Source organism: Thermobia domestica, chromosome 2 (assembly GCF_964235325.1).
Source record: "Thermobia domestica chromosome 2, izTheDome1.hap1.1, whole genome shotgun sequence".
NCBI classification, from domain to species: domain Eukaryota; kingdom Metazoa; phylum Arthropoda; class Insecta; order Zygentoma; family Lepismatidae; genus Thermobia; species Thermobia domestica.
This window is the reverse complement of record NC_137455.1, coordinates 333,373,806-333,401,718: the sequence shown is the minus strand read 5'-3', so window position 1 is coordinate 333,401,718 and position 27,913 is coordinate 333,373,806. Positions and strand designations below refer to the sequence as shown.

Sequence of the window (27,913 nt, the reverse complement as noted above, 5' to 3'; positions counted from 1 at the left end):
AAAGACGAGGAGCATAAAAGTTGAAAACTGGGTAATGTGTTTATCTGGTGTAGTGTGAAGTTTCAAAGTTGCAGAATGATGTGTGCAGTGTAAAGCTAGGAAGTTTGGGAAATTTCTATCTTCCTAGTTTTAGAAATTTGTGTTAAATTAGTTCGGAAAATACATGTACATCTGTAGGTTGAAAATAAGAAAAAAGATTTTGCAATCATATTGAATTCATCCAACTAAGCAGAATAACAAGTTTCATTTCACTTTTAATTCTGTTATGTGACTAAGGCAAACATATCAATTACATATTCTTACGTGTTCACAAAATGTAAAACAAATAGCGATTTTCAAGCTATTTTTTGCTGGCAATTACATAGTTATTTTTTAATGTATCCAAATAAAACTCACGTCAAATTAAAGCAAATTTAACTCTCTTTAAAAATTTATTCTATACTTTCTACGATTATTCTAGCCATTTGTTTGTCATTTTGCAATATATGATTGAAAAGCTGCTCGCAAAAATAAATATTTTAAATTCATTTATTTTTGTCGTTACTGATTTTATGTAGATAAGTAACAATAAGTGACATAATATTTTATCCTGTTATCTTCTACACAATTTAGTGTGTGAATCATAAAGTTTTGGCTACTAGTATAGGACATACAAGCATTCAAAGCAAATATTATGCTTAGCCTCTAGCCAACATACTAGATGGCACCATTTTTGATTGCCCAAGGGTGACAAGGTGGCAGGGTCCCATGAATAAGAAAATGTAGAAAACATTGCGCAGACAACAATGCAAGGTTCAGTGCGATGGCTACAGACTAATAGTTTTGGTGCTCGGAATGATACTTTATTAATACTAATGATATAGATGTAACGAACAACAAGCATCTGCTCATTTTTATTATTTCAAGGTTTTTCAGCTGTTACCATTATTATTCATGGAATGAAACAGGTGTTTAACAGTAAATTCAACATGAAGATCAACCAGAACTAAACAAACGTTAAGAGATGCGAAAAAGTAAATATATAAACAAGAGAATTCAGACCAAAATAGATTACCTGCTGAAAGAAGAAAAAAGAAATCTTTCACTTTTACATCACACGTTATACCGGCTAGGCTAAAGGAGACGGTGATGATGAGAAATGAATGGAATGATGGAATGAAGAAAGTGAAAGGAAACGGGAGAACCCCGAGAAAACTCACGCACACGGTGTTTGTCCATCACGAAATTCACTTTGCGCCAGCTGGGATCGAACCAAGGACCCCATGCATTAGAGGTGAACCTGCTGGGAGAGATGCTGGAAAAATTTGTTATTTATGAAATAAAGTAACAAGCTCTAATAATAGGTGCAAACAAGATATAAAATCCAGAATAGTTTAGGGTAAAAATACATTCGAAGAAAAATGAAATCTTCTAACGGGAAACATCAACAGAGAACTGGAGGAGAGACTGATGAATGCACAAGGATGGAGTATGACGTAGGGAGACTAGGTGAAGAATGTAGACTTTCGAAATGTGATGCTATCAAAGGATGTTGAATATTAAAAATATTTAGATGGGTGGGTAAGATATTAAATGAAAAGATGTTGGAAATAGTAAGAGAAAAAAAAAGGAGTATGCTTAAGAATACTTCAGAAGGAAAGGATAGGATGATTGAAAAAATTATGAGACATGGAGAAATCACTATTAGCTGTGGAGGGAATGAGAGAAGGAAACAAACGAGATTGAAATATACAGACTAAAAAATACAAGACGTAAAGGGAAAAATTATCTTTATATTAAAATGCTAGGTTCATATGTTTGTGGTCAAGAAAAGTTTGTGTTTGTGGACGTTGATAGCCAGCCCAAAAATGTAGGGGGGGGGGGTAGAAGTTAGGGGGGCCCGGTCCAACCATATTATATTTCATCACCATATTATAGTTCATTTGCAAGTCTACCGTGAAAATTTTAGGGGGACAGTAAAAATTTAAGGGGACGGCCCCCTTGGATACGGGCCTGTTTCGTGGCCAATTCTTTTTACAATGATATCTCGGAAACCACAATCTCTAGAAAGATGCAGTTTTCACTGATCGATTGTAAATTTTGTGTAGATCGTTCAGACCTAATTGAATATTTAAAAAAAAATGGCTGTTATTGCTTTATTACACTGGAAATACTGAAATTTTAAAAAGTAAAGCATCATATCCAACGAGTTATACATTCCAACACCACACATTTGTATACGAAGTTAGTATATCCCTCCAGCTTTTGTTTCATGGCCAAATGATGATGAAAAGCGAAGGATAACCATTTCTTCAGTCTAGGATGACTTTATTGTTTGGAGTGTTTTGCCCAATGAACACCATATATCACTGACATTATAATTAATTGTGTATGTAATGTATTTGCTTATTACATACTGCATGCAAGAAGAAAGAAAAACATTGATCATACATAAATTAGAAACTCCAACCGTAAGTAGGCTCAAATCTTGCAAACTGTGCGAGATATTGAAAAAATAATCAAAAACATCTCCCCTTTATGATACTCCTTGCCGATTTTAGTCAAGACTTCTTTCACTTGTGTCTGTAAAAAGACATGTAGAGATGTCGTGAGGAATGACAAGGAGATTCATGCTCATATGTGAATGATGAGCTGTATAGAGAGTGCAGATTCAAGTAGAAAGAAATGAAAAATCTGGCTCAGGATAGAGAAGAGTGAAAAGTTGCGTCAAACCAATCGAAAGATTGCTAACCTGAGAAGATCATTATTGGCTTCTTTAAAAAAAATCATGGGAATTCATTTTATGTCTGTTGTCTGTACTCAACTTCCGATGACAAGCGTTGCTTGTTAAGTTGCATAAGATAAGAATTTAAACATAATTTTTGTATGATTTTGTAACTGAAATAAAAATGGCCAATCAAGCTGTCAAATTAATATAAAAGAGAAAAGGGGCACATCTTTGCTTCCTGTACCTATAATGAGTGGTCATTAAAAGCGCTTACATGCAAATAATTGCACTTTTATGTCATAAGAGAGAGAAAATAATCTCATCATAAATAATGGTCTTAATCAAATTGTTTGGGAAAGAAAATGTCAAGTAATTCACTTTTCCGCTTATAAATATACAAGTATTCTTGAACTCACGACGTTTAGGTTAAAATAAATGTATGTCAAATACGTATGTAAATCAAATTATTTTATACTTATTATTATTACTTACGTTGACTTCCATTAGCCCATTTATGCCAATCAATTTCTTACCCTCTTTTTTCTTTCTTTATTTCATGTTGATAGATGATTAGAAGGAAGAGCTGAATTTTCTTAAGATTAATTAGTATTTCGTATACTTGTATTTTCCTGGTTTATAAAGTACTAGCATCAACTACCCGCTTTGCTGGGTTAAGTTAAGAAAAAATGAAATGAAATCTGTAAGTTTTACGTCCCACGGTTATGCCGGTTAGGCTAAAGGAGACGGTGATGATGAGAGATGAGTGAAATGGTGGAATGAAGAAAGTGGGAGGAAACGGGAGAACCCCGAGAAAACCCACGAGCACGGTGTTTGTCCACCACAAAGTTCACTTGGCGGGGCTGGGATCGAACCCGGGACCCCAAGCACCAGGGTTAAGTTAAGAAAAGATATACCTAATAATACATTCCGTTAGTCAGTCACTTTTTACTATTAATAAAGCGCTCTCTGATATCAGTCATTTTCGATCATTTTTGTATATCTCCTCTTCTCCTCCCCCAAGTTGCAGGGCTGAATTTACATTTAAACGGCATCACAAGTGTCACTGTTCATCTCAGCGACTCCGAAAATTATGAATTTGGTGCTAATATCGGTCATGTTCGACGATTTTTTTATATATCCCATTTCCCAATGTTGCGGGGCACGTCATCGGAAGTGTCGCTGTTGCTGTGTACTGCCGCGACCCCAAAAACTATGGATTCAACACTGATGCTGGTCATTTTCGATTATTTTTATGTATCTTAATCTCCTCCAAGTTGCGGGATGAATTTGAGTTTAAATAGCATCGAAAGTGTTACTGTTTTTCTCAGCGACCCCGAAAACTATGGATTCGACAGATATTGGTCATTTTCGATCATTTTTATTTATCAATTCCCTCCCCCACCCTCTAAGTTGTATTGTGAAAGTGAAATGATAAAAAAATATTCCAGGTCCGAGCCTCATCTATGTTGAAAATTTGATCGAGATCGGTTGGGCAGTTCAAAAGATTAAGAGTCACAAACATACTTTCAATTTTTTAATATAGATTGCACAATTCAGAGAATAGTTCGATATTTCCAATAGTTTTCTAGTAACTATAAAATATTATTTAGTAAAATTATCAATATTTTAAAATAAAATAAAATTTAAAAAAACATGCTTTATTTTAAAACATATTTAGCAAACAATATTAAAGAAACTGTAATAAAAAATAATAAGTGATTCTGTTTTCAAGAAAATTCTTTTAAAAATTCTACTACGTATGACTAAAAAGAAGAACAGTCTCATATTAATCAATTTATAAGTTCTGCTAATTCTCATGTAAAGCAAGTGATCATATATGAGAGCACTATCCATGGTCTTCTCTTTAGTCATGCATAAATAGATTGTTAAAAGTAATTTATTATTATTATTTTTTTTTACTTTTTAGAACTGTTGGTTTTATTTTATTATTTTTTTTAAAAATGTTTTTAAAATTATATTTTATTTGTTACTTTTTAGTATGATTTGTTTTATTTTATTTGTTAATTATTTAAAGAAAAGGTGTTTTAAATAAATTAAATTTATTTCTATTTTCAAGTGTGTTATGAAAAATCGTAAAAATCTGAAAAAAAAGTAATTTATAAAATAGATTCTTCATTCCATGATAACTGGATACTGTGGAAGAGTTATATATATATATATATATAGATATATATATAGATATAGATATATATATAGGAGGGGGTATCGTAAAGTTTTAATTATCATATTAAAAAATCAGGATACAGGGATTGTTGTGATTTGTAGTTGTTAACCCCTCTCTATGTAGTCACCATCCAGATTCACACATTTTTCTCAGCGTTCCTTCACTTTACGAATATCGTCATTGTAGAAATCTGCACATTGTGCTTTAAACCACTCTTCCACCTCATGAATGACGTCATCTGTGGTGTCAAAATGGTGACCACGCAACGGATTCTTCATTTGGGGAAACAAGAAAAAGTCAGAGGGTGCGAGGTCGGGAGAATAAGGCAGACGCTGCAATATCTGGAAGCCACACGCCCTTGCTTTGTGGATAGCAACTGGTGCATTGTCAGCTAAAATAATACAGTGTGCCTTTCGAGAGCATGCCGTGGCGCTTCGTTTCCAGAGCATGGCGCAATTTGACGTAGGAGATTGCTGTAGAACTTCCCAGTGACAGTTTGTCCTTTTGTGAGGTAATTTTAGGGTTACGCTACAAGGATCTCAAACAACGGACAACATGATCTATTCCCCTGACTATTGCACCTTGGCCTTTTTGGGATGGAGGAATCGGCATTCTTCCCCTATATGCTCATGGGTTTGATCTCCGGATCATACTGATATATGTACGTTTCATCAATGGTTAACAGACGCCCGAAAAAATCCTCTTCATCCTCTTCTAACAGCGTCAACATCCTTTGGGAAAGGGGGACGCGGTGGCTGAATGGTAGAGCGTTCACCTCCGGTGCTTGGGGTCCCTGGTTCGATCCCAGCTCGCGCCGTGTGGACTTTGTGGTGGACAAACACCGTGCTTGTTGGTTTTCTCGGGGTTCTCCCGTTTCCTCCCACTTTCTTCATTCTACTATTTCACTCATCTCTCATCATCACTGTCTCCTTTAGCCTAACCGGCATAACCGTAGGACGTAAAACTTAAAGATATTTATTTTTTCCTTTGGGAAAGGTTACGCCGTGCTTGTTTCTGGAAAGGTGTCACAAAACGAGGAATTCAGTGCGCGAATACCTTAGACATGTGAAGTTCGTCATGGATAATTTTCCACATACTACCATAACAGAGACCAGTCTCATTCATAATCGTTGGGATGGTTACACGTCTGCTTTCGAGGATTAAACACTCCACTTTCTTCACAGGGGCCACATCATCCGTCAGGGATAGTTTTTCAGGTCTTGGGTCGTCTGTGAGGGACATATGAGCAGTTTGTAATTTTCTTTTCCACTTCACAATGATGTCACAAGATGGACAATCATCACCATACACAGCCTTCATCTCATTATGAATTTGTCTGGCATTATTATCCTTCAAATGCAGGAACTTTATCACACTGCGAGCCTCAATCTTATCCATCTTGCACTTTGGTCACTTTTGGCACACTCTGTAAAAAATAATAATCATTAGGAGCTAGTTTCCTTAATATCGTGCACATAAGAACCAAACATAATACTGACAAAGTTTCATAATCATATCTTAATAACTTCATGGTGATAAAATTAAAACTTTATGATACCCCCTCGTATATTCAACTGCCAACATAACACCGAAAGTTTACAAAAAAAAAAAAAACACATTTTTTTTATTCCCTAATTTATTACAGTAACTATTGCGTTAATTTCTGAAAAAAAAAAGCAAAGAAAATATTACTTACACCACTGTAACTTTAACCTGTTCATGTATGTTATATGTATTGTAAAATTTAGAATCATTTATGTAATATACATGATATAAAATAATGTTTTTCTTTAAATTTCAGTTTTTATCGTAGTCGCTCAAGATGAATTCTCCTACGAAGGACAGAAAGGTAAATATAAATAGTGCTAATATCAACATTAATTCTTTATTGTGTCTTAAGAGCCTGACATACTAAAAGTAATACAAAATTTACCATTTTTCTTTCACTCGTTTTTCATATGTGAAAGGAGATAATGAAATGCAACTTACCACAATCATAGCTAATGTTATTCTACAACAGAAAATATGAACCTGAAGAATTTTTAGTGTTGCCATGCATAGAAATTACAGTGTTGCCAGAATAACATTTCCCCCAAAATGTAAGTTAAGGCAGTGACTAGAGAAACGGGCTCAACTGCATTTGATTACGTATCACGTTGTTTTGGTATTCTGTGAACTACTTTTTAAATAACATTATTATTTAATTTTAACAAGTCTATGTTAAAACTATTTTGTTTATTACAAACTAAATACAACTATTATTTAAAAAGTAGACCACAGGATTCCAAGACAATATGATACGTGATCAAAGTAATGCAGTTAAGTTCGTTCTCCTAGTCGCTGCCTTAACTTAGATTTTTAGAGGAATGTTATTCTGGTAACACTGTAATTTCTATGGATGGCAACACTAAAAATTTCTACTTATGAAATACAAGCGAAAGAAAAATGGTAAATTTTGTATTATTTTTTTAGTATGTCAGACTCTTAAAACATATTTTTCGTCGATATATTTATAAAGTTATTTGATTTATTACGTAGATAATTAAAGTTACAAGTACCGGTATCACTTTAGTACATATAAATTACATATTATTAGAATAGTGAAAGACATTTTAACTGAACTAGTTATTAATTTCGAATATTGTTTCCTGTCGTTATGCTTTCCACTAATCTATTTTTCTTTTATTTTTTTTTAATTGTGGTCTTGTTTCTCATATCATCAACAGAAAAATTTGTTCAATAGTTTTGACACGACGCAGTGCGATAGTGATTCTTAGTTTGATTAATGTATACATTTGTAGATGAAGAAAAAAATCATTCTCAGTATAACAGAGAGAAATATATCAAAAATACAAATTGTATGTTTTGTATCACACGATGTCTTGTGAAACAAGTTTATTTTTCATTGTATTTTTTACATAATGCTTTCCGAAACGATGAGAACTGAACAAGATTCATCTTTTCTTTTCTGAAGAAATAATTACGGAATAATTGATAGCTAGGATTTGCCTCCATAGAGCAAACGTATGTTACGTTTAATTCTCATAATTTACTAATAAAGACAAGCCGTTCTGACAAAACACCAAAAATGGCAACAAAATGACAAAATACACAAACATTTAATATATTCATTGTATTTTTATGTAACTTATTTACCAAAACTTCGCATTAAATGCGTTAATCTTATCAAGAATTAATAGTAGTATAAATTAATAAGCATGACTTCGAAAATGTCCGTAAACAGAATACATCAAAACGAAAAAATAGAAAGTAGATTACAAGACATAGAAATATTAGTATTGCAAACACAAAACTGAAGAGAACACACGCTAATGAATACTGTGAGCAGAAACTTCGTTTTTTTTAATAAAGTTGCGTTCGAGATGTATGTTGTATTGATGAATACAAAGTTAAATAAGTTACCTGTATAAAATAATATGATTGGAGATCAATATCGGAAGAAAACAAACAAAAATTACTTTCCTTTCAATAATACGAATATATACTGTATACATTTCATACTTTACTCATTCTAACTGATATTTTAATTGCCCAGAATTTATATACAAACACGATAAATTAATGAAGCAAAAGAGAGGAAAATGTGTAATTTATAGTCTGGTCTTTTCAATCAAATTCGCCAGTTACTTTAGGAATTTGTACTACCGGTATTAAACAAATTGCACACCAATGTTTATGTTCGTCACGTAACTTTATTATAAAGTAAACATTGTCTTACACAATCTAAATACAACAGTAGCATTATACGAGTAGTGTAGTAGTGTAATATTGTAAAGTAGTAGTGTAATGATTTCAACAAAATGGTCTGCTCAAGTATACATGTATCATATTAAGCGCTGTTTTCAACCATAGGAGTAAGTTTTTATTTTGATTGTATACGTTATTTCGGTTGTATATTCAATTCTTATGTGACAGTCTACTGTAAATTTCAACTGACTACAAGAATTAGATAAAACAACAGTTAACTTTGGTTAAGAGTTATATCAGGTTAAAAGTCTTCGCTACATATACAATATTTCTCATTGCCTAAATGAAATTGAATGATTTTTGCATATTATAGTAGACGAACCTATTATTTATGTAAAACAATGCATTATCTATAACATAGGCACAAATCGTCCAGTTCTGAACAGACAATCGAAAGTTACATTTAAATATATTTTTGAATTACTTGCCAATTTAACGAGTGGTATAAGAAGCCTTCATTTATGTAACGGAATTCATATTTATTTCAACAACTATTAGCTTCCTCTATAGTCACCGACACATGTACTTGAACCCCTAACTGCTATAATACCATTAGGTAGACCGTGGGACGTAAAACTCAGATTATTATTATCATTATGTAGGGTCCAGTACTTTTGCTGGTATCACAAATGCCCGTACATATGCAACCAAACTTACACTTAATTTTTCAAGCAATTGGTAAGCCTATGGAGCACTGGAGCCTTTGATGTGCAATTCATGCACGACAAATTCTCCACCTTAAGAAGTTTAATCTCTATTCTTTCGAGTGTGTTATCCAATTAGTGCCATATATCTAAGACATTATATTATAACTCATTATGTCTATGATGTATTATTTCACTAGATACTACATATCAAATCTGAATCTGAAAATATCAAATCTGAATCAACTGAAAGAAATAAGTTTGTAGATCTTTGCACTGATGCAAATCCCGGGGGGATGAGGAGGGCATATCCCCCCAATAATCCGATTCAAAATGTGTTATGTACAAAAGGAAAGATGAAATTGATGTCCCTTGGGTTGTTTCATTTTCACTACTTCATCTACGACGCCTGATATATAATATACAACAGGTTCACCTCAGAAATCAGATTCATCTACTAAAATATGAGCCTCATCTCCCCCTCCTAGAATAAACCTCAAATCTGCCCTCGTCCCAATGTTGAAGACAACTCTACTCCCTTCTCCACGGCATTGTTTTTCAATTTCATAAATATTTTGAACATCGCTTAAAAAAAAAAAAAGATTATGGGAACGGTGTTACCCGTCTCCCCCTCCCCCCAATGTTGAAGAGGATTTGTGCCGATGGGTCTTTGTCTCCATTCATGGTCTACTTCAATTCCCCGTCATTCTAACATCTCTTCCTTCTCCACAAGTGAAGATGTTGCTTATCACATTAAGTATGGATTGAAATTGAAGTATGTTTAAAAAAAGCTCGCACCTGCTCACTCCAGGTAACATGGGACCTGGCAGGATTCAAACTTGGGTTTTGTAGTTGAAAATCCAATGCATTAGCCACTTAGCTACGCTATAAGCGCCTTGAATTTACACTGAAACTATTAGGTCGCTAGTTAAAATTCTTTCATGCAAGTCTAGACGAGCCACTAAGGCCCTATGATGAAATTATCATTATTTGAGTTAATTAACTTTCTTCATCAATTTTATTATTTAGGTAATTGTCATTGCAATTCTATTATTAATTTATTATTATTAATGTTCATTTCAATCTCCAGCCCCATCATTTCATAGATTCAACCTATTTTACATAAGTTATTTTGACGTAAAAGGAACTGTGACTTGGGCGAAAGTACGTTTATACGTTGCAAACTCGTAACTTCCAAATATTCGACGCAAACTGAGTCGTATCTGACTGTACACAAAACCTAGTGTGGAACAGAAAACTACTCTACACAAGGCATATTTAAGGTAGAGCATAAAATAGTCCAGCGGATTGAGTGAATATTTTGTTAATCATATGCTTGTGTGTTTGAATCCTGGAGTAAGATTTTTTTTTTGGCTCCTAACCTAATCCAGAGACTGGGAACATTTCTTTGAATAGTATTTTAATAAATTCTTCCCTTCTTTTCTTTGCAAATTCGATTAGAAAACAATACTAGAAGAATTGTAAAATACATAGCTATGTGAAGAGGATATTTTCACTGTTCTATTATTATCCTCTGTAGCGCGAGAGATCAGAGTTCGATTCTCAAGAGGAACTCATGTAGTTCAGATTCTGCTTCGAATTATGGGTCCACGTCTCATATAGGTTCGCTGCTGAAAGGGACGCAAAACTCTAATTAACCAATTATTATCCTCTGAGTCGTAACTTAAAATCATTCCACAAGGTTTTCTTAACAAATAGAACAGTTCATTTGTTTCTTTTTGTACTGTACATACATTTAAAATGGTAAAATCATGACTTTTGTAGAAATGAATGAAAAAAATATTTACGTTCTGATTATAATTACCGTGCATAATACCGATTTCCGCAAGAGAAAGGTACTTAATTCGAGTATTCTGTCGTATTGCACTTTGAAGTCCCCTCTTATATAAAAATAGTGCTGGAAAGAGACATTAAGTCTTAATTAATGAATTAATACCTAACACAGTAACAAAATACTTACAGAAAAGTAAGAGTAATATTGAGTATATGTAAGTTAAGATTTGGTAATATCAGGTTATATAAAATGTAATGAGGATTTGGAGGTCACAATTGAGAAGATAATTGAAGACTCGCTGTAGAAAAAAATGTAAGTGCCAAACAAAAGTTACTGTAACAGAGACAAAAGGTAGTCAAATGTGGCAAGCGTCAAAAAATAGAAAATACTATTGCTTAGAACTACAGCCTAGCATATAACCAAGTATGAAAATCTTACTAAGGCATAAACGTATTCAAAAAATAAAATAAGTGAAATAATTTCAAGGTGACACACATTGTTTTCTACAGCGAATCTTCAATTATTGTTATTTAAAAAGAACAGTATGAAACCATAAATGCACTATCTTATTCGATGAGCTTCCTAGATTATTCCGCCAATATCATAATTCCGTCGCTAAAGAACTTCTGTTGTTTGTGGTTTTTGCCGCCTACGTTTCAAATTAAATTAACCCCATTCAGTGAATTCTGCAAAGACTGAAACAATGATAACCTGACGGTGCCAGGTTTTGTGTATACAGAGGATGCATTAAAATCTCTTAGATGAGTTCTTGCAACTTTTGGTGGATCGTTAAAAATATATACGGTCTGATGTTGTCAGCGTAGTATACGATACCCTTTCTGTTGACCAGTTTAGGCCATTTCGTTCCAGTTGCTAAGTCCACTTATACACTTGCGATAATTATCGACAGTACAGGCCCAAGTCTATCACTCTGCCTAGCGGCAGTTTGTCGTGATGCACGATGCCCTTTCAAGCCCACAAACGCACAGCGAAACTTTTCTGGGTGTCAGTGTGGACTTAGCCACATACTATGGAGCTTCTCGTCATCTCGATTACGATCTTTTCTGCATATTGCTGTTCATGATCAATCACTTCCGAATGATTCGAGCTCCTTATGGAGATTAGCAGATGAAAATTCAATCAAGTAAACATTTGTGTGTGTGTGTGTGTGTCAGATCATGTGGGCCCCAAAACTCGAGCTTCTTTGGCTAGCCAGCTTTTTTTTCCAATGGATTAACGCTGTTTGGTGATGGGTGTTTAGATCTTGTAATGTTATGACAGCATATTTACCGATCTTGCTTAACTTACGGTGCTTGCCAGAATATCATTCACTTTTTCTGTGATTACTCACTTACTGCGAGAAGCACCTTGGACATCGGAATTTCCACAACGAAAACAACTGAATCTTTTTTCTGTTGTTGTTTGTTTTTGATAACGTATCTTGTCCATAAACAGCACATTTTTTGAAGGGGCTACGTAGTATTTGCATCTTCATCGAAATCTTGCAAAATGCAGCATAGGTATGCAGAAAATTTACTCATCTTCACGGCGCAATACCTTATGTTTGATTATAAGAATTCCAACGCGCTTTGCACATACACTAGCTGCAGCTACCAGCTGTCAAATGACTTTGATCCTGTCCAGTTGTGACTCATATAGTTTAAGATTTAGGACAATAATTCCATCTCGTGCGCAAAAGATTTAATACTTTTTATACTACCTGATATGTGAGAGTACATAAAAGTCTGTTTTTATTAAAACATTGTGGAATGTATGAAAGAAATTAAGTTTAAAACTAATTGAGAAATGCAAAAGTGAGAGTACAGATTTATTTTTAACTGAAGATAACGGAAAGAATAAAACAATTGAAGTAAGTGGGAATGCGTCAGGTTCAAATCTAGTTGAAAAACGTTTAAAGTGAAAAAATGAAAATGAATTCTTTCAGTTTAACGTTTCACGATTATACCTTTTAGGCTAAGGGAGATGGACGAGTTAAGCAAGTGAATGATGATGGAAGAATTGGTGAAATGAAAAGCGAGAGAAAATGGGGATCAAACCAGGGTAGGGATGCACGCGAGACGCGAGAAGTCTCGTCTCGTCTCGCGTCTTGTCTCGCATTTGCGAGACGAGACACGAGACGAGACTGAAAATTTTATGCGAGACTCGAGACGAGACTAAACCATGCGAGACGAGACGCGAGACGAGACTCAGTTAAGTCTCGCACGAGAAGTCTCGCGAGACTTCTCGCAGTCTCGCAACATTTATGAATTACATGTGATCATATAATTAGTGATTTTACATTTATAGAATTTTCTAAGTTGAGCGTTAATGCCTCCAGGAACAAAAAAGTGATATGGGCAATAGACATTTTATGAGATTTATTATTATTCAAGGTTGATTTTCAGAATTAAAGCCTTCTTTAGTTTCTAAACATCATTAAAAAAGAAAAGCTTTGTAAATTGGAAATTTATTACAGCATCGATTTGGGATTTTATTTTGCAACACAAACACATAAACGCGGGGGCGCACGATTACATGAATGTTTTTTGGTCTGAAAAGCGAATAAGACTCCCTATTGCTGCAAAATGTGATATTTCTGTTGTTTTTGTTTTTCTCACATTACTACTAGCGATTTATGTTGGGGGATGGCGGGGAAATCCCCTCTCGTCAAAGTTTATCCCGGGTCCGGCTCGCAGAAATAACATGATATTTTTACATGGAATAAGTATTTTCTTTCTATATATTTATCAAAAACATCCCCCTCTAGTTGGGAAGTTTAATTCAAACACTGGCTTGGTAGGATGGCCCTATAGGTTTGATGCGAGATAGTATGAATGGCCCTATATCTGTCAGTAATTTTATTTTCTAGATCTGGCAACACTATATAAGTTGAAAGCGAAAGTTGATAAAATGCGATAATGCAACATTGCTACAAGCGCTTTTGGTGGTATAAAAACATCTTTATAATGGAAAATCACCCTTCAAGGAAACGACCAAAACGTGTAAATGTTGATAGTGGCGACGATATTTTAGAAGAGCCAAATATTGCTGGAGACCTCTAAGCTGGAAAACAATGTTGGATCCAGCAACAATTTATGCTGGTTTTGCTGTAAATTATGCTATTAACCCTTTGGGGATCCCATGGTACTAGTACAATCTGTACCATACGGGATGTTTCATGGTACATTGCGTTATAACTCTCCTATTTGAGCTTTTTCGTCCGTTTTTTTTTGTTTGTTTGTTTTTCAAGTCCAGAGGCATTGTAGAAGACCTTACGTATTGTAACACAAAGTGAAAAATGGGGGGTTGCGTAGCTCGAGAGGGCTAAAGCAACTGGGCAATGGTAGAGCAAATATATAACGAATAAAAGAACGGTTTCAAATTAGAGAATGGTAGCTTAAGGTGCGTGAAGGGATAGATGGTAGAGCAAGGGAATAGCAACTAAAGATTCAGTCTCACCCACACTAACAAGATGAGCAGGCCGGTGTCTGGTCCTTCTGAGGATGGTCTGGAATTCTCCGGCAGCCAAGTGAACCTTCGGTGAAGTAATACTGCGGTTAAGTTACCATCGACTGGTCTCCTCTCAGCAAGTCGACCCGCAAAATGACCAAGATCAAGCTTTCTCAAGTCTATTTGTTCCGACTGTCTCTCTGAACAGTAGTGATGTTCAGAGAGACTTACTTAGTACTGATGCTTCCTAGTTGTGTCAGACCCTGGGTAAATGTTCGGAGCGTCCATTGATCGACAATAAGTCATGACTATGAGAGTCCAGTAGAAACAAACTTATTGAGAAAGCAGCTGATCAAACCAGAAGTACGGAAAATAGCAAACGCGGATGAGACTGTTAGAGGTTAAGGTACTGAAGGTTGCTACCACTGTTTATTACACAAAATACACACAAGGAGCTTCCTTGTAGTAAGCAAACAGTTTTCAATTTTAATGACGTGGTCTGGTGTTGTCGACATCTGCCAGGCGACGAACTCCCAAGGGCGATGACTGAAGCACTTCCAAAGAATAGATGAAATCTCGGGAAGGCTGGTGGGCAGGCCTTCATATCCCGTTACAGTATGGTTTTACACCTTCCTGCGTCGAGACATAGGAGGTGATGACGTCATAATTCTAAAATATATATTTTCTTTTAATATTGCGGGGCCGGTCTATGTTCATTATTTTTTGGCGGACTTATTTTTACACGTAGAAGATTGAAATTTTGCACAAACATACAGTTCACCGATTAGTATTTACCAGATTTTTTTTCAGATTTCTGCGTTAAAACAGGGGGGATCCAGAGGGGCAAACAGTTGAAAAAAGAGATATTTTACCAAAAAATTCATTTCTTCGCGATTTTCCCGCCTTAGATACATGATGGAAACAATTGAATGGTACCGCCTCAAAGGCAGTTCTATTCTGAAGAGAATGATGTGCGACACATGACCCTAGGATAATTAGGGAAGTGTCAGGGAATTTTTATGAAAATATACTTCTGTATAGGGGAATTTTGGACATTTTCGGTATTATTTTTTGCGGGTTTATTTTTGCACCTAGAAGATTGAAATTGTGCATAAACATTCAGTCCACCGAGGAGTATTTACGAGATTTTTTTCGTACTTCTGTGTTAAAACATGGGGGTACAAAGGGGCTAAACGTTGAAAAAGGGAGATTTTTACCAAAAAATCTCTTTCACGGGATTTTCTCGCCTTAGATACACGATGGAGACAAGTGAATGGTACCGCCTGAAAGGCAGTTCTATTCTGAAGAGAATGATGTGCAAACCATGATCCTAGGATAATTAGGGATGTCTAAAAAGGGAATGTTTAAAAATTTCCCTCTGTATACGGGAATATGGGACATTGTCGGTATATATTTTTTTTTGGCGGGCTTACTTTTGCACCTGGAAAATTGGAAATGTGCATAAACATTCAGCCTACCTAGTAGTATTTATCAGATTTTTCAGATCTCTGCGTTAAAACAGGGGGGTCCAGAGGAGCTAAAAGTTGAAAAAAAGGATATTTAGACCCAAAAAATCCCTTTTTTCGGGATTTTCCCGCCTTAGATACATGATGGAGACATGTGAGTCATACCGCCTGAAAGGCAGTTCTAAGCTGAAGAGAATGATGGGCGAAATATGACCCTAGGGTAATTAGAGATGTCTCAGGAATTTTTTTTTACCTGAGATCATGATGTTTTACGGTAATTTTGGGCATGGTGGGAATTCCTGATAAAATTTCTTCCGCCCTTACTATTCAAGATAAAAACTTGAAATTTGGCACACACACTTAGTATACCAAGTACTATTTATCAGATTTTTTTAGATGGATACGTTCACACAGGGCCGCTCCAGAGGGGCCCAAAGTGCGAAAAAATTCCCTCCGTAATTTTCCCTTTGACATCTTTTTCCCGCTCCTGGTATATGGTATGAGCATGCAAGTGGTACCATTTGAAAGCCAGCTTCATTCTGAAGAGAATGAGGTATGAACCATGATCCTAGGATAAATAGTGCCTATGCAGTAGCTGCTTGACTGAAAGTCTAAAAAAATAGCCCAAAAAGCCGGGTACCGGAAATTGTTAATTTGACGAAAGCAAATGGTCCAGGAATCAAATTCCAGCACCACTTTTCTTTTAATTTGAAGCGGAGGGGGCACAAGTTCGGATACCATGTTATCTACAAGCGCTTTTGTTGGCATAAAACATCTTTATAATGGAAAATCACCCTTCAAGGAATCGACCAAAACGTGTAAATGTTGATAGTGGCGACGATATTTTAGAAGAGCCAAATATTGCTGGAGACCTCTAAGCTGGAAAACAATGTTGGATCCAGCAACAATTTATGCTGGTTTTGCTGTACATTATGCTATTAATTTGACGAAAATTAATGGTCCAGCAATCTTTTCTTTTAATTTGGAGTGGAGGGAAGTTTGGATACCATATTGAATTCTAGGTTCCGTCTCCTTAGGATGTTATGAACATTCATCCCATGGAAAGCAATGGCAAACCACCATGGATTACCTTGCCAAGGGACTTTTAGGTCAAATACCTGCCTTCTGACAGAATATCACATCATCATTCATTAACAGCCATAGAATAACACATTGTAAAATTTTGACTAGAATATATGCGAGACTGCGAGACGATGCGAGAAAGTCTCGCGCGAGACGCGAGACGAGACTCAAAATTTTATGCGAGACGCGAGACGAAACTTCACGTTTGCGAGACGAGACGAGACGCGAGACGAGACCAACATTTGAGGCTGCGAGACGAGACGAGACTTTTCCATTTCTCGTCTCGTCTCGTCTCGCGTGCATCCCTAAACCAGGGACCCCTTGCACCAGAGGTAAGCGCTCTACAACTGAGAAACCGTACACTCCAACGTAAAAGTGAGTTGTAATGTGAGGGAGTAATAGAAATGTAGGAAGTTATAAAAATATTTAAATGAAATTGTGAATGCTTTGAGTTCAAACCTACTCAAGAAATCCAGACATTTATTCTTACTAGAAGAGGATATTGAAAGATGAAGAAAAATTAATAAGGTAATATAATTGATTTATTTAAGAACTTTTTATTCCTTGAGTTCATTATTTTGTCAGGTAGTAAAATAGTACTATAGTTATTGTTTATTTCGTGTTCTTAAGCTCTTTCGAACTAAGCTATGTAACAAACCTTACTCGTCACTATAATTCTCAGCATAGAGACAAACACTGGCGTGAAACTATAGTTACATGAAAAAAAAAAACATCAAATAGGTGCAATTAAGGATAAAATACATAACTTAAAAACAAAGAGTTTAATAAAATATCACTTTTTTTAACAAATGTCAATGTAACGAAATGTTCGAAATTGTGAAATTGTTTCCAGGTCCCTTCTCTTTCCTCTTTTTAATGTGTGTTTAAACATTTCATTTCAGTGAACTTCGAACTTTGAGCATAACGGATGAAAATGTCGCTTTTTTGTGCCAATTTTTAATTTAAATATAATTGAAATGTACTTCTTTTTATAAAACAATCGTTACAATATCTCGTTATTCAAATGATAAGGTAGTCATTTTTCGAAATAAGTGTTCGCTATTGGTCGAGCGTGATTTGTTGACAGGCAATGAGCGTTATTCCATTAAATAAACTTTGTGCATCTTTCAATGCAAGAAATTATACAATATAATTAGGGTTTAACGAGAAAAAAGTGTCCAGAGATGACAGACATGGGTCCTTCAGAGCACGAGGAATTGGAAGTTTAATTACCAAAAGTTGTGAGAGAAAGAAACATGAAGTTTGCATGCTCTGTTTGACTATATAGAAAAATGTTTGGTACACTACTTGATTATTTACAATATCTTGGCATGAATCTTCTAAGCACTGCAAGGAACATTAGGTAGAGATCTTATATATAAAATGTGTCCAAAATGACGAAAAATACACCCAAATCCTTTGTCTCCCGAGCGCCCCATTTACGATACCAATCAATAGAACGTATTTGTGTCGAACAAGGTGATCTGTGTCAGTGTAAAAAAAAAAAAAAAAAAAAAAAAAAAAAAAAAAAAACTCAAGAGTAGTTTTCGAGGAAATGGAGAAAAAGCAATCTCTGTTTGTAAACCTTGAAGAAAGTGACGCTGCACAAGAACCACGCCATTTATTGAAGTGAAATTGATAGTAAAATACAACCCTCATTTAGCTCTCCAATATGACATTTGCAAGATGACAATTCATGATACGGTTAACGAGGTATAGCCTAAACTTTTTTATTATGTCTTATAATTTTAAATTTCCGTTCAAGTAAAATATTGTTAAAGGATAAGGCATATATCAGTCAATAGATCACATCAAATTGAATAGAATAGCATGCTTGTCGTCAAATTCTCATGCCTAATTTTTAAGAAAATCCAAAAAATAAAACTTTTGTAGCACTAAAACTTATGGAGTTCGTTGCCAAATTAATATGTTTTTAAGTATTTTGTTTTATATTGCTGGAACAGAATGTTTGTTTACAGACTATATATGTAGCAAGATACACAATGTGTTAGTTAACAGTGTTTTCCTGGCGGTAAGGAACACAAGTCATGACCAAGTTGTTTAAAACAATCAGCTACACAATGAATAAAGGAAAAGCATGGTGGAAAATAATGGTAACCTTCATTTTAAAAATCAGTGAGTTGAGTACAGAAAAACATAGTAACACTCATGAGAGCTGAACTGTTTTCCCCTATGCCTTTCAAATGCTGAGCGACTGTAATTCATGGTTCTACACTTGCAAACTTTCATTGTGTAATTGCATCGCTTTTTGGTAATCAGGATATATTGCAATGTCCCACTGGAGAATCGTAGAACAGTCAATGCAGAATGGTACACAACTATATGTGTACCAGAAGTACTGAATGTGAACAGACAGTCCAATCCCAACCATCGAATCATTCTGCATCACGACAACGCCAATTCGCAGACGGTAGCTGCCACAAGTGATTTCTGGACCAGGAAAACGTTGAAGTTATGACACATGCGGCTTATTCCCCTGATTTGGCCCCTAGTGATTTCTTTTCGTTCCTAACAATCAAGAACATGTTGCCTGGAAAGCGCTTTTGCACTGCAGAAGATGCCATCCAGGCATACAAACTGCATGTTTTACAGGTACCAACTTCGGAGTGGCATAACTGTTTCAAGTTATGGCTCTATCGCATAAAACAATGCATTGCTGCACAGATGGAGTACTTTGAAAAGCGTTAAAAATTGCTGTAGTTTGATATTCTTGAGTTCTATCATTTTCCTGAAACTTTCAGTGCAACCCTCTTACATACATTTCTTTTTTCTTTCTTTCTTTTTCTTTTGTTGTCGTATAATTTCCCACTGAAGCAATATAGATCCTGTAGTGGATACAATAACAGGGACTTCTTGAAAATTGACTTATTTCAGTAGAACAAAATTTTATTATTTAGTTGAACCTCGATAACTCAAATTCCTTAATAATTCGAATTTGTTCATATTCCCTTGAACTCTCCATAACACTTACTATGTTAAAATAACCTCTGTAAGACAAATATTTAAAAATTACAAGCTCGGTAAGTCGAATTTTAAGGGTTTCATAGTCATATTTAAAACCCTCGAGAACTCGAACTTTCGTATTCTGAACCTACGAGTCGAAGTTCAATTCTATAAGTCGAATTTCACTTGATGTGACTTGAATAACTCGAAGCCATAACTCTATGCATTAACATAATTGTCATTGTTGCTCATGTGTAGTGTAACTGTGTTTTACTCATTGTCTGGTGTTTTTATTTTTACTAGTTATCTTATTTAATTTAAGGAACTTTCATAACTTCGAGTTATAGAGGTTGAGAGAACAAAACTTCGAGTTATTAGAGGTTGAATGAATAAAACTTCGAGTTATAGAGATTGAAGAATAAAACTTCGAGTTATAAAAGTTGAATGAATAAAACTCGAGTTATAGAGGTTGAATGAATAAAACTTCGAGTTATAGAGGTTGAATGAATAAAACTTCGAGTTATAGAGGTTGAATGAATAAAACTTTGAGATATAGAGGTTGAATGAATAAAACTTTGAGATATAGAGGTTGAATAAATGAATGAAATTTCGAGATATATATGTTGAAATAATAAAACTTCGAGTTATAAAAGTTGAATGAGTAAAAATTGGAGTTATAGAGGTTGAATGAATAAAACTTCGAGTTATATAAGTATATAATCACTTTTCATGAAGAACACAAAACCTTGGTATCTCGAATTTTTGTTGTGGCCATTTTGATAACTCGAATCTTGATCACTCGAAAAACTCAAAAACTCTATTTTTTATCTATTCCCTTCAGCTTTGAGTTATCGATTCTCCACTGTAATAAATTAATTTTCGAAGTCCAAAATTTCGTTATTCTGGTATTTTCTGTCTGTAGTCTAACGTTTTAAATTCAATTATATATATAGTTTTGTTAAGTGTGTGTGCCGTGTGTCCTGTTCACATTTGAATAAGGTGATCACATGGTCAGATATTCAAAATGTTATAACTTATTTCAGGTCCGAAACATTGGGCTGAAGAATACGAGGGTTGTGCAGGTAAACTGCAATCTCCAATAGATATAGAGGAGCATCTGGTATCACCTGTCTCTCTTCCACCGCTTCTCTTCCAAGGGTTTAAAACGCTTCCCACATCAGCAACGCTAAAAAATAATGGACATACCGGTAAGAAAACTAATGCATATTTATTTCAATCATTAAAGACGAAACACAATGAAAGTGATTTGATATTAGTATAAGGAATGCATTTACTACTGTAGTACACAAATATACTATAAGCAAATGCTTTCAATAAAGTTAGATAAAAAAAAGATCAAAATACCAGTGCAGCAGTGGCCGCTTATTTCTAAAAGATTGTTTTACGTTTTTTTAAAGGAGATTGGTATACCAACCAACGTTTCTTTTATAACAAACCTTATTACAAGGGGAGTTATATAACAGTTCTATGAAAGTACTGTAACAAACCTCTGTAACGAGGGAATTCTATTGTCACGCAGGAAACTAAATTTATCTAATATAAATATTTACTTAACTCATAAACTACGCATCAGAATGATGCAGGTATCATGAATAAAAGATAATATGTTGGATTTTGTAATTTATTACAAAAAGGGATGATGATGAGTTAATGGAATTAAATTATGAAAGATCCGGATTACTTGAATAGTAAAAGGGATAAACTGAATTTTGATTACCGATCAACGCTTTAACCTTAACCCATTATCAGCCATTGTCCCTTTTTTGGGACGGTGCTTTTGATTAATTTTTGAAAGTGTTTGCAAAGATATTCTTTCGATATTTCACTTCCTTCCATTTCTTTAGAGTCTCTACTGTATGATACATAAGTTACTTGCTAACTTTTAATAATACGATGGCCAAGAGATGGAGCGACATTATGTCAAATTTGCAATTTTCAACCGTGCAATTTTTTTTTTTTCATTTTTGCGTAATATTTGAACCGCATATTCAATAAAATAAAGTTTGTTCTGTGACAATATGTATCTCAAAGTAATATGATAGTCTGCTATGCAACATAAAAGCATTTAGTTAAATTTCTCATATATTTATTTCTAGCGTCCCAAAATTGGGACATTGGCTGGTTACGTTAGTATTCATACTTACCTCATCAAGAAACCTAGCCTGTCTCGTCTTTGTTAGTGTGTCAGCGAGGACCAGGTATTGCAATACGTACCTGAGAGCATAACACACATACTGCACTTACAGGATAGACGAAAGTTATCGCTTTCGAAGGGTTCCTTGTCTTTTGAAACTCATTACACTCATCTTATTTTCTTTCTCATCTCACATCTCATAGTTGCTCATCTCTCATTTCTACCAGTTGGCCTTGGGCCCATCACTGGTTGACTCGATATGGCGACTGGAGGACAACATGTCGGACTTCCTACGGTAATAGCTGGTCCTACCGTATCCTTTGTAGATTCGGATATCAGGCGTAGGCACCGAGATTCACACCGTACCGACAATAGCCCGGAAAGATCACGATCTCCAGTTATAGGTCACCATCACGCACCATCTCCGAAACGTCATCGCCGAGATAGCATCTCAGATTCTGATAGTGAGCGACTTAGAATCGACGACACGGAGTTCCCATCGCTATCTGACAGTACAAAACAACCAATCTATTCGTTCTTGCTTACAAATTTCGACGCAAAATATCAGAACGAAAAGCAAATATATCTCCAACTCACTAAATATTATCGGCGAGCTCAGATCTCTCAAATTGTTGCCACCAGAAATGGGATGATCATCAAATCTCCTGATCAGCATCTCGCTACCACCATTCGTAACAAGTTCAGTTATGAAATTTTTGGCAAGAATGCACAACTCTCTAAACTGACTGACCGGAGAATCAAACAGCCGCCTCCGCCACCTCGCACGCCTGCTTTTTCCGTGGTCATACGAGGTGTAAATCCTGACTTTACGGACGATGAGATTCTACAAGAACTCACAGAGGAAGGGCACAAAGTTTCCAAGTGCATCCGCATTAGAAACGACCGAGGTCCCACTTACATGGTCAGAGTGTTATCTCAATCGCAGGACACCATCAACCAGCTTCTTGATAACGGAGCTTATATATACCGCAAACGGCATCGTGTCGAGCCCTCACGCACTGCACGACCAGTACCAATCCGCTGTGAGCGTTGTCAAGAATATAACACGCACACCAGCGCCAACTGCAGGAATAATTTGAAATGCGGATACTGTGCTGGACTCCATTCCACACGTACCTGTCCGAACCTGCAGCGTCCACCGCAGTGCTCCGCTTGTCCTGAACAACATCCGACTTATAGCTTTAAGTGTCAAGCTCGACCCGCACCTTCACCGGACAAACCTCACTTAGTGGCACCACTTCGCACTCAAACTGAACCAACGACCGACCCCACTCCTTCCTCCAATGTACCACCTGATTCTCAGCCTGTTACAGTATCTCAACTTCTTCAGTTCATCACATTAACGCTACAAAACGTTCATCCTTTTCTACGGCCGCATGTACTACAACAAGTACAGTATGCTGCCCACTGCATATTCCACGTTACCTTCAATGCCACCTATACAGGCCAACGAGTTCACTTTCACACCACCCGCTTGGAAACATCTGTTTGAAATTATGAATTTCTTCATGGATATCGTTATTATCTTTCTCAACATCAGTTCCCTCAATCAACATAAACCTCTCTTCGAACAACTTCTTCTGGAAGAACATGCATCAGCGTTTCTACTAAACGAAACGCATCTCACACCTCGCATGTCTTGTAAGTTCTCAGGATACCAAATCTTTCGAGCCGATAATCAAACACCAGCCCTCCGCGCCAATGGCGGCGTACTCATTGGATTTGCTTCTCAGTTACCTTATCGTACTTTCCAAGCTCCTATTTCCAACCTTCCAGAATATCTTATCACAACCGTCTATTTCAAAGCTTTATATATCACCTTGGCGACCATCTACGTTCGCCCCGGCCATGCAATACCATACTCCTTTCTTCAGTATATCGCAAACAATTTTCGCCACTTCATTATCATGGCCGATATTAACATTCATAGTAGACCCGCTTACCAGAAGGCTCAATTCCAGGACTTCGTTACAACACGCATACCTTGCATTCTGCATAAACTTCCAAAATCAACACGCCCTCTCTCAGATACCACACCGGATGTTGTCATCACCTCAACTACCCTTGCCGGCAAATGCCATATCGAAGTCTTAGACCCTCTTGGCAGCGACCACCTTCCAGTCAAGTTAACTATCAAACGTTCCTTTCGACATCACTGTTCTGTAAACGTTCCACCGAGGGAGGTCCCTAGATTTGACAAAGCTAATTGGGATAACTATAGAGTTCATCTCACTTCTAAGCTTGAACATCTCGAGCCACCAAATACGGAGGATGAACTATACTCGGCGCTGGATACTATCACCTCTTCTATCCATACAGCATCTGCCGAGAATATACCTACCTCGCAAGTACATCCATGGCGTCCTCGATTACCACCTCAATACCTTCACATGATCAGACGTTCTCGACAATTTTATCGAGATTACGTACGTACAAAGAACGAGGAGGCTCTCCGCCATCACCGACAACTCCAACGTACGGTTCGAAACTACGTTATAGCCTATAAACTTCGAAACTGGGTCAAAACGTGCAATACACTGGACGCAACTTCACATCCTACCAAATACTGGAAGAGATTTAATGCATTGACTGGCAAACTGACTCGAACACCTTATCCTCTCATTGACGGTGATCATCCACTCACCTCAGATAGTGCTAAAGCTGATGCCTTTGCGAATCACCTCCAAACCATCTTCACGCCATTTCCTCCTGAAAGATCTGAACGACGCCATCCGGCATATACGTTTAATGTTGATTCTCGTCATCTTCAACCCAGTACAGAACATACCTTTCCAGCTCATCACGAACTTACCACACCTATCACAGTTCCAGAAATTCGTGAAGTCACAGCTCGCAAACGTAACACTGCTCCAGGCATGGACCTTATCACCTACCGTCACATTAAAGAGAGTCCTTTATGTTTACTGTTCCTGTTAGCCCATATTTTCACTTTCATTTTACGTACCGGTTTCATTCCCGTCAATTGGAAAACCTCAAAGACCTTAATGTTTCTAAAACCTAACAAGCCAGCTACCTCAGTATCATCTTACCGTCCAATCCAATTAACCACTGTTTTCTGCAAAATTCTCGAACGCATTCTTGTTAACAGACTTCATCCACATTTCTCTCGCCATCGCATCATTCCACTCCATCAAGCAGGTTTCCGTCCTCGCATTGGTGTTCATGACCAGCTCTTACGCCTTACCAATCTCATTACGAATCATTTTAACCGCTCACAGCCATCATGTTTACTTCTATTTGACCTTGAGAAAGCTTTCGATAAGGTATGGCATCTTGCGCTTTTCTTTAAGCTTCTGTCCTGTAAACTACCAATGTGCTACATCCGATTCATTTTCAACTTTCTATCATGTCGCATAACATACATATCTGTAAACAATTCCTTATCACACCCAGTCTTTATTCATTCCGGAGTTCCACAGGGCTCAGCATTATCTCCACTTTTGTATCTGCTCTTCGTTGCCGATCTTCCTCCACTTCCTTCAAATGTACATCTCTTCCAGTTTGCAGACGACACGGCATTTCTTGCTCTCGGCAAAACGATCCATCAATTGAACACAGCACTCCAATCTGCCATCGATATCTTTGTTAGTTGGTGCTCGAAATGGCGATTACGCCTAAATTCTGAGAAGACTCAAGCAATAGTTTTTCTTGACCCTAAGAGACGGTCCCGCGTCCATAGAAACCCAACACGCCTGAACCTTACTGTTCTTGATACTCCCATCAAACCAACCAAACACGTTAAGTATCTAGGCGTTACATTCGATACTCACCTCACATGGCGTCCTCACTTAGCTCAGATTATCACTAAAGCCTACAATAGACTGAATCTTCTTCGCCGACTTTCTGGCACAACCTGGGGTCTACGAGCAGATACCATTCTTACAACATATAAGGTGTTCCTACGACCCGTCCTAACCTATGGGTTCACAGCTTGGGTCGCTGCTCATTCAACCTTTTACAGCAAGCTCAAGATCCTAGAACGACACGCCCTGCGTATTGCATATCATATAAAGCTACCCAGCCCTACACAAGATCTGTATGATCGCATCTCCTTTCCTCACATCCTGTACCACATTGAAAAGCTTCGACTTTCCTACATCACCAATAGACTGGCTCAGAAGCATCCCCTTTTCCTTGATATTCTACACAGTGATATCGATTATGCTCCACAACATCCTGTTCGCCACCCGCCACTCTCCCTCCTCTTTACTTTATACCGTTATTCACTCCCACCAAATCATCCAGATCAAGACATCGCAGCTGCCTTTGCCATCCATTCAGATTCGCACTACATCTTCCCATCATACGCACAGTAATCCATCTCTTCTAACAGGGCTCATTGTGTCTCTCATCATGATCCTGAGCAGCCCCAGGATCGGAAAATAACATGCATTCGTCTAACTAACCCTTCCCTTTACTGTGTTGTGGCGTTCAATGCACCTCACTCTCATCTCCATCTCATCACCTATCCTAATGATTATGGCTAAAGGCCATAATGTCTACTCTGGTACTTTAATACTATATAATTTATAATCAATAAAGTTAATATAAATTATTAAATCGCATAGACCATCCCTGCTGCCTCCTTTCTGTATAATATTCCTTCTCTTCCCGAGAAAAGGGCGTAACCCTTGTAAGGGGCTAGCATGCCTTCAGCATGCTAGCATTGTGTAAAAAAAAAACGTTAGTATTCACACCCAGATATAACTTTAGCAAAGCCCGGTGGGATCAGTACAGTACTTATATTACCGAAAATCTGCCGGCTACTGCACCTACTCTCACAACAGTTGCATCTATTGAAACACTCTCACATACTCTGACTGACATAGTGTCTCACGCTACGGATTACGCAGTTCCTAAATGTACCACCAAATCATCTAGACCTCGTTTACCAGCACGCGCCCTCGATCTTCTCCGGCGCTCACACGAGTATTTAACAGAGTTTCGTCGCACACATGACCGCCGATTTCTTCTTCTCCATCGTCAATTCCAACGAACGGTTCAGAACTACATAGTAGCCCGCAAACGACTAGACTGGCGTGCCTCCTGTAATGCTTTGCGCCAAGAAACAAATCCTACTAAATTCTGGAATACCTTTAAACGTCTAACATTTCAGAAACAGGGCCCACAATACCCTATCATATGTGCTGACCAAGTACCAACGACGGATGAAGAAAAGGCAACTGCTTTCGCTACATATCTTGAGGGAGTCTTCACTCCACACACTACACCTTTGTTCATTTGTCCTACAGATACCCATATCTCACACGCTGGTTCTGTAGTGCAGCCATCATTTCAACCTGATTTCAACTACCACCTTGATCCCACAAATCAGCTCACTGCTCCAATAACATCAGATGATATTACAGCTGTTCTTAAATGCCGTCGCAACACAGCTCCGGGGGCAGACTCAATTACGTATCGTCAACTGCTTAAGGCACGTGTGGCGTTTCTAGTCTTACTTGCTTCTTTGTATACAACTATTTTATCTACAGGCTATTTTCCAACTACATGGAAACTTGCTAAAATTGTGGTCTTTCTAAAACCTCGCAAAGATCCAACTGCTGTGTCATCTTACAGACCCATTAGCCTTACTAACGTGTTTAGCAAGACACTAGAACGCCTTCTGGTAAAACGGCTACATCACTATCTAC

The 27,913-nt window shown here is 36.8% G+C and overlaps 1 protein-coding gene across 2 annotated transcripts in view; it reads left to right on the top strand.

Annotated features, from left to right (window-relative positions):
• The window catches only part of LOC145678716 (carbonic anhydrase 7-like), a 157,028-nt gene that overhangs the window by 88,140 nt on the left and 40,975 nt on the right, over positions 1 to 27,913 (top strand). For both annotated transcript variants that reach the window (XM_081749147.1, XM_081749148.1), the window contains exons 2-3: positions 6,694 to 6,741; positions 21,106 to 21,270. In XM_081749147.1, coding sequence (XP_081605273.1) covers positions 6,694 to 6,741; positions 21,106 to 21,270 — 213 coding nt within the window. The remainder of the gene's footprint in view (positions 1 to 6,693; positions 6,742 to 21,105; positions 21,271 to 27,913) is intronic.